Consider the following 8,021-nt stretch of genomic DNA (forward strand, 5'->3'; position numbering starts at 1 on the left):
ATCGCAAACGGCTCTTTTCTAAACTCATTTCACGTCCTTGGTGCCGTTAATCTTTCTTTCCAAAAGATCGCCTCCCCACCCACCCCCTCCCTTTCTTGCTTAGGCCGCCCCATTTGCCACCGTTGTTATTCAGGGAGCAGAGCTCGATTAGCATATAACCGACGCTCTTGCACCATTTCTGTGGAGAAATCAAAACACAGCCGGCCGCGTTGCAGATCCCTGCATAAAGAAATTACGCAGCTGAATTATTTTTTCCCGTCCCTTGCTTCTTCCTTCCATCGCAGTGAAGAGCGATCCGAGCACGGGCAGAACCATTAGCGGAGCTCCGTAGAAACAATGGAAGCGGACTGCACATTCCATTTCCGCCCCAACCTTGTGTTCGTATTCTTTTGTTTTTCATTATTATTTGCCCCGCACGGCGTTCCATTCTCCTGCGCTATAATCTCGAAGCGGTGTTGACTTGACCGCGCGCCCCGAGCACTTTGATTAAAGATCGTTCAACCCTCCTTCCTGGGACGAAAGTTGAAAACGTAAACATTGACGTCTGTGGGAGTTACACCGCAGGGCTCGCCCCTGGTAAAGCCCATGATAGGTGATACTATACAGCTCGCTTTCTGGCGCGGATGACGGAGGCCGATTTTAATTTTCGGCGATACGCAGAGACCACTCTTTGAAATTAGGTAGCGGAAATTTCTGTTGGACAGAACGGGCTGCGAGATGACTAACGATAACAAAAAAAAATATATGTTAACATCGAGTAGCTCGGGTGGCAGTTCGCCGAAGGTGTAAGTACAACTCTTCAGTTAATGAGATCTTAATAAACGTCATTCTCTCTCTCTCTCTCTCTCTCTCTCTCTCTCTCTCTCTCTCTCTCTCACGCAAAGTAATATGTACGAGAAGCACGACTAATGGGACAGGAGGTTGTCGGCTCATGTAGAAATCCGTGAAAAGGACTGGAGACGTTTCTGCGTGGGGCTCAGGAGTAGCACGAGCGCGACACTGAGAGGTGGAAAAAGAGCAGCATGCATTTTTAATGAATAGCAAGAGAAAGATATTGCGACTGAGAGTAAAAGGAAGAAGTGCTTTTGAATGAATGAAAAAGCTCACTTTTAGATAGGACTTGGGGACTGCGCCTTACGTGGAGAGCTGGGTTATTGAAATGGACAACTCTACGTATCATGCAGGCAGTTGTAAACAATGACGAGAATACGTGATGATCCGAATAGACAACGAGTGATATACTGAGTACTTTTGAGAGATAATGAGACTCGGTGACGAGAAAGAAAATCATCTTTAGCAATAGAGTGATAATAAAGGCTTTATTTTGAATTCATAAGGACTTCAGCTATTCCTGATTTTAAATTTATTTCTGGTTTTAATTTGTTCTTCTTTTCTCCCATACCTAGTGCTCTTTGGCCAATCTCTCATAAGGAGTAAAGGCCGACAAGAAGAAGAACACTGCTTCGAGACGAGCTTCGTTTTTTTTTTCTTAAAATATATTTCGCAAGAATGTCTAAATATCTATAGATTCTCTTAGTGCATACATTTCTTTTTGGTCTCACTAGTAACTATGCGGATATATTCCATATAGTATTCCAAGTTTTAATTAGTTTTTTATATAAGTAGCTAAAGGAATATTGAAACCTGCTTCTTGGCCGATCCCCCTTATACAGTGGGCAAGCACATGTGCTTGGTTATAAGAACACCAGAAGAAGAGCCTGGTGGTTATATTGGTCCTACGAAAAGTGGCCTCGTCAATCTTGGAAGTTGTTATAGTAACGGATTCTTTATACCTTTATGTCCAGCTCTCACTGCAAATAGTGGCTCACATATTTCACGTACATTTCATTGTCTAATACCCTCAAAGTTAATTAACACTGATTAGATTGACATAAGTACACGGTCACAAAAGGACTAGTTATGAATGAAATAGCACACAGCTTGACGAAAGTGGCCCTTAGTAGTCCTATTATCTCGATCCTTCCTGTGTCAGCTTTCATAACAGCTGCAAACGTGCGAACGTGGGATAAAATAACATGCAAACTTGGGATAAATTTCCGCGCAGTAGAAAATATTGTATTCGAGAGATCTTGAGCACCTTGAGTGCTTTTTGCCTGAGTCTTGTAGCGGAAAAGAGGTCCGATAATCGTTAAGATGTGAAATACACATTTCTCTCCGATGCTGCAGTCTTTCAGTGCTTCTGGACATGGACACTCACACAGGGATGCAAGCATCGTCATGAATAAATTCATTGTTAGTCGTGTTAATCGTTGCATTCTTCCCTCATTATCTCATTTATAAATATATACACATATTTTCTTTCATTTTCTTCCTTTTATTAGAATTACTGTTTACTGAATCGTGTTATATGTCACTCGCTTGAATTTTTTCGTCAGAATTACTGATATGTAAGTTTATTCCGTTAACACATATCTAAAATCTGCCCGACCCTTGGTCAAATCACCCTAAGTGAGTATGTGCCAATGTCTTTAAGGACGTCATCATTATCATATATTACGAGGCTGCGCTGTCGCACACCAACGCCAAATTTCAATGTAAGCAGGTTACATGTTTCCCTCAGATCTATGGACATTCTGAATATGAAAGGGGGAAAAAGAAATAGTGAGCATTACGATTTTTTTTTCAACTGCAAAGATTTCATTTCCGAGAAAGCCATATGGTTTTCCATGGTAGCTGAGTGCTACATTCGGTTGGAGGACGGTTGGAGGACAGAAATGATCTGCCGCATGCTCATTATGGGGCAAGGCAGAAATAATAGATCATTTCTTGATGTCCCGTAGACCGTTTCTCTGCAATAAGAAAAGAATATTACAAACACTGCTCCGCAGTCTTGAACTAGATTTATTTCCATGTGTAATTCTGCCTTTCGGAGCATCCATTCATGCGCTGTTTTTGCTTACAACCCAAAATTGACTCACTGAATACAATTGGTTACCCTGCTAGCCTTATTCCTATCTTTTCTCTTCAATTCAGCGTTTTGTGTAGATTTTAATTATTTCTGCCTTTTCCTGCACACTTGAATTTTTTTATCTCTAAGCGGCCATTTTCGGGACTCAGGATAATAACTTCTGCTAGTACTGTAGGTACGCGACTCATTACTACTTTTTACCTTAAGTTATCTCATCTCAAAATTATTAACAATAGATATATATTTATATATATTTTAATATCTAAATCTCGTTTCTATGCTCCCACACTCTACTATTGAAATTTAGTTTTGTTTTAATTCTAATCATGGTGGAAACCACCTGCTTCTTGGCGAATCCCCCGTAGTGGGTATGCACCATTGTTGGAAACAAGACAAGACAAAGCACGTGCCATATCTTTGGGAGAATACGAAGAAGAAGCTCGATGACTGCGCGCCACCGTCGTGACGCCCTGTCCTCAAAGTCGACGTCCCGTTCTTTCAGCACTGCGAGAAGAGGAACACTGGAAAAGCATGCAGCGTTCCGCCAGAGCTTCTCCTCCTGGTTGCAGCCAGCAAAGCCTGCCAAAGCAAGACGTCATGACAGAACAGGAGCCGCGGAATCGAGAGAGAAACAATCAAGCGTCCCGCGAACAGCACTTGCCCGACGAGGCCCTGCACCTTCAGGTCTCCTCTAAGGACAAACTACCCAAACCGAAAGCGCGCAGCAAGGACTCGGTTCGCCGACAGTCATCCCGGCGAAACTCCGCCAACGAATGCTTGCCACACGAAAACGTACCCGTCCAAGTCGCGCCCGAGCCTTTCGCAGCGTTTCAACACCGGTACCGCCAAGGTGTGTCTCCTGAAGGTCAAGAACAGGACACCGGGTGTCATCACACTGTTTCCGAGGGTCGTCTACCGGGTTCCTCGTCCCAGGTCTCGACACACCAAAACTTCGCCAACGAGGGCTTGCCCCGCGAACAGCAGCTACCCGCAGGAGTCATGCATCAGGATACTGTGCGCGATCGGTCCACGTCTCCTCGACATCGGTACATTCAAGGCGCGTCTCCTCAACACCAAGCATCGCACACAGGGTGTCACACTGTTTCCGAGGTGAAACTACACACGAATCTTTATGCGAAAGAGAGTAGCGACAGACCATGTTAGTTGACGCATAGTATAGTCGACAAATGTAAACTAATTACACTCCGCCCTCCGACAGCGCGTTTCATTTTACTGACGAGTGTTGAAGCTATTGACGGGAAAATTTGTTCCATTGCTTCAATTGTTCCCAGATTATAACGTTACTTGTGTACAAATTATGTTGCTTATTTCGAATCGACGGGCATGGTAGTCGTCGGCATCCAATTCCTGCCACGGCACTTCGTGATCGTGTTAAATGCATGGACAAATATGTGCATATTCTTTTTCGCAACAAGAATGAGCCGCGTACGAAATGTGCTGTGTTGACGGTGAAGTCCACATGTATTCTTCTTCTTCTTTTTCTTTTTTTTTTCTTTGCTGCCAGTGATGCGGCATAATAGTTCCTGAAAAGTTTCCAACGCTGCGTAAGACTTGCTTCATGACGAAATTGGTCGTCAAAAGCGTACTTACCATGTTTCTTCATGTCCATGTCCTAATTGAACTGACTAAACTCTGTGGTTTTACGCGCCAGAACCATGATATGATTATGATGCAGGCCGCTGTGGGCTGACTCCTAATCAATTTTGACCACCTTGGATTCCTTAACATGCACTGAGTGCATGGTCACCGACGTTTTTGCATTTCGCCCTAATCGAAATTCGGCCGCCACTGCCGGGATTCGATCCCACGCCCTCGGGCTTATCAGTGCAACACCAAAGCCACTACGCCATTATGGCGGGCGTGTTCAGGCCTGCAAGTCTAACGAGTAATCACTGACAGCCGGAAGGCGACTATCTCGAAAGAGTGGCAAGGTTTCTCAATCGAAATTCTAGCCGATATCCTTTAGCTAGACTGGAAATGGGGGTCTGCTCCTCACAGAGTGGCAAACCGACTATAATCATTACATGGGGGACTACCAGTAATGATTTCGGGTAAATGAACACAGTGCTGAAACAAAAACATATTTCTGCGCCTTGCTTCACCATATTTCTCCTAGGAACCTGAATGTTCTTCCCGTACTAGCTGTTTGCGGTGTGCGGAACGAGTTATTGTACTTCCTGGACTTGAGTTATGGTTGCTGTCATGTAATGATGTTGCTCATATTTCACCGGTTTTCTTTCTTTCTTTCTTTCTTTCTTCCTTCCTTTCTTTCTTTCTTTCTTCCTTCCTTTCTTTCTTTCTTTCTTTCTTTCTTTCTTTCTTTCTTTCTTTCTTTCTTGTTCCTACTCTCTCGTGCTTGTCTGTTTTCTGCTCAATATCTTTTTCCGAAGCATTATGGACCAGCTAGCCCAACAACTTTCATCCAGTGCCGTTCGCTATATTTTTCATGTTCAAGCGAGCACACAGGACAAGCAGCTTGACAGCACGTCATCGCTCGTCACCATATCGGCCGCACGCTGCACGTTTAGCTTGTCGCGATCACTTCGTACCCGACAGTGCGCAAACGTCAAGAGTAATAATTCCTTCGTTTTACTCTCTATTGCAGGAACAACACGAGCCATGCAGCCTAGACAATGGAGAAGGACGTATGAGCACAATATCGCTGCTTGCACTGTTCACGATAGCTATCGTGGTTATTGCCATCCTACTGTATATCACCGCTCGGAGAACCGCCGCAAGGCCAAAGTCAGTGAAAATGCGCGTCAAGACCTGCACCAACGCAGACTGCTTACGTCACGCCGCTGCTATCAAGATGGCGTGGAACACTTCGGTTCACCCCTGCGATGACTTTTACTCTTTCGTCTGCGGCTCTTGGGCGGCGGAAGAAAGCCAGCGGCGGATGGATGACCTCGCCGTGGCTGCTAGACACATCGCTTTCGCAGAGCTTCTATCCCACAGACCAGCGCCAGGGAAAGCGAGAAAGTTTTTCTTATCCTGCATCAATGCCGGTGCAGACGTCCAGTCAAACTTGGATGTGTTAAAGACGTGGGCCTCATCTATGGGCATGATTCAGCCACGAACTAAATCGCAAGCACACGCTGTGAACCGGCACCCGTTGGACCTTCTGCTCGACTTGGCCATCAACTGGCGAATGGGACCACTGAGCGTGCAGGCCACAGTGCATCTCGGTAGAAACCAATGGGTCCTCATCCTCAAGCCTGTTCTTGGTGCTTGGCGCGCGCTGCTTGACGGAGAAGACTTCATGTTTCTAGTGGACCAGCATGTTACGCTTCTCGATGCACAACGGCCTAGCAGCTGGCTTCAGTGGAACGAAACCGTGGCGGCCATTCGCGCAGCCACCTCTGGAACCATTGTAACGAGTGCGCCGGATGAAGCGGCAGGCGCTGTTTCTGGTTTGGACGACCTGACGCGGTGGCTCCCCAGAGGCGTGTGGCTTGACTTTATCAATGCCCACTTCAGACCCGAACTGACATTCGACAAGAGCGATCCAGTTATCGTGTACGATACGCCAGCAATGGTGAATATCGGCAACGTCTTCAAGCCGAGAAGTTTAAATACTCTTTCGGAGGTGTTCTCCTGGCTCGTCCTGGAGACGTACCTCGGCGTCATCGTTACGCAATATAAGGCGCGCGATACAGTGGACAAGGCGTGGTTGACCGAGCACAATTGTCTGTCGCACACAAGCTCGTCTTTGGGACTGCTTAGTGTTCGACGGTACCTCCAGCGGAAGTTTCCCTCGTGGAGACGGCAATCTGTAGACACGTTTCTTAAACACATACGCACTACGTGGTCTTTGAATGTGGAAGACGCTCCGTGGATTGACGAAGATTCGACGCGTTCAACACTGAAGAAGGTACGAGCGCTCAAGACGGTACTCTGGCCTGGCGATGAATTTTTTGACAGACAGTCCAGTGAAGCTCTGTACGGCATCTTTCCTGACATGGACAAGCCGTTTGCGGCTAACCTGATTGAAAGCGCGCTTGCGCTGCGGCGACTCGTTAATAACTCACTCTACGCAGACGTATACACGAAGCAATTCGCTGTCGAGTCCGACGTCGTCGCGTACAAGTACCACCTCAACGAAGCCCACATTGCACTGGCGGCGCTTAACCCTCCGGTCTACTACGACGTAGAAATGTTCGCAATGACGTACGGAGGCCTGGGTTCGCTTTACGCCAAGGAAGTGTCAAAGATGTACGACTCTACCGGAAGATCTTTGAATGCGAACGGAGAGCTGCGGGCTGTCGCGTTCCCCGAGGAGTTGCCCGAGTACAAGGAGAAATTTCGCTGCAACATTACGAGCCGCTTCCCGACTTCCGAATATTTCATTCACATTTCCGGTCTGGAGACGGCTTTCGAGGCGTACAACATCGCCGTGTCGAGGGACTCGCGGAGCTACGACTACAGGTTGGAGACCCTAGGAGAGTACAGCAGCGACCAGGTCTTCTTCATGACTTACTGCCACATTCTGTGCGCGCCTCGAACCGACTATTCGGCCGAGCAATATTGCAACGTCCCGCTTGGCAACTTTAAACCATTCGCGGAAGCCTTTCACTGTCCCGTGGGTTCGTACATGAACCCCGAAAAGAAGTGCACCTTGTTTGTCGCGGAAAAGGGGCATGACGGTGGACACTCGTGGCTGCATTCTGGTAGTATACTTTGAACGCGTTCGATTATGCGGTGTGCTAATTTCTCTCTATGCCATGTGGGTCGATTTCTCGATCAGATTTAAGTGTTGTTGTATATAAAGCTTCTTCAACCGATTTGTGCGAAGATTCTTAGAGAAGCCTCGGTCGCTCCCGTTTTCTTGGACAGTTGTCTTGAACGTCGTGACTCGCTTCATACCTTGTATACAAAATTTTGCAAACGCTCTTTTCTCCGCAACGTTCGTCTGACGTAACATTTAGACGGTGAACCACACGCGATATTTAAGTAGTTAAAATTATCTGGCTGCAGTGTCTGCACGTAAGCTCACAATATTGTTCCTGGAGCCACCCTTTCCAGAGTTGTTAGAACGCTAGAGCTCCCACAGCGACACGACGATGAACCA

General features: G+C 46.6%; 1 protein-coding gene across 1 annotated transcript; it reads left to right on the forward strand.

Moving 5' to 3' along the window:
• Positions 1-5,698: 5,698 nt before the first annotated feature.
• On the forward strand, positions 5,699-7,736 carry LOC142586326 (membrane metallo-endopeptidase-like 1). The gene has a single exon (XM_075697574.1). It carries the CDS (start codon positions 5,706-5,708, stop codon positions 7,632-7,634), a length of 1,929 nt encoding a protein of 642 aa, XP_075553689.1. The 5' UTR covers positions 5,699-5,705; the 3' UTR covers positions 7,635-7,736.
• Positions 7,737-8,021: the final 285 nt, after the last annotated feature.

Source organism: Dermacentor variabilis, chromosome 6 (assembly GCF_050947875.1).
Source record: "Dermacentor variabilis isolate Ectoservices chromosome 6, ASM5094787v1, whole genome shotgun sequence".
NCBI lineage: Eukaryota > Metazoa > Arthropoda > Arachnida > Ixodida > Ixodidae > Dermacentor > Dermacentor variabilis.

Coding starts and splice junctions, on each gene's coding strand:
- LOC142586326 (XM_075697574.1), top strand. CDS start 5,706: ATGCGCGTCAAGACCTGCACCAACGCAGACTGCTTACGTCACGCCGCT.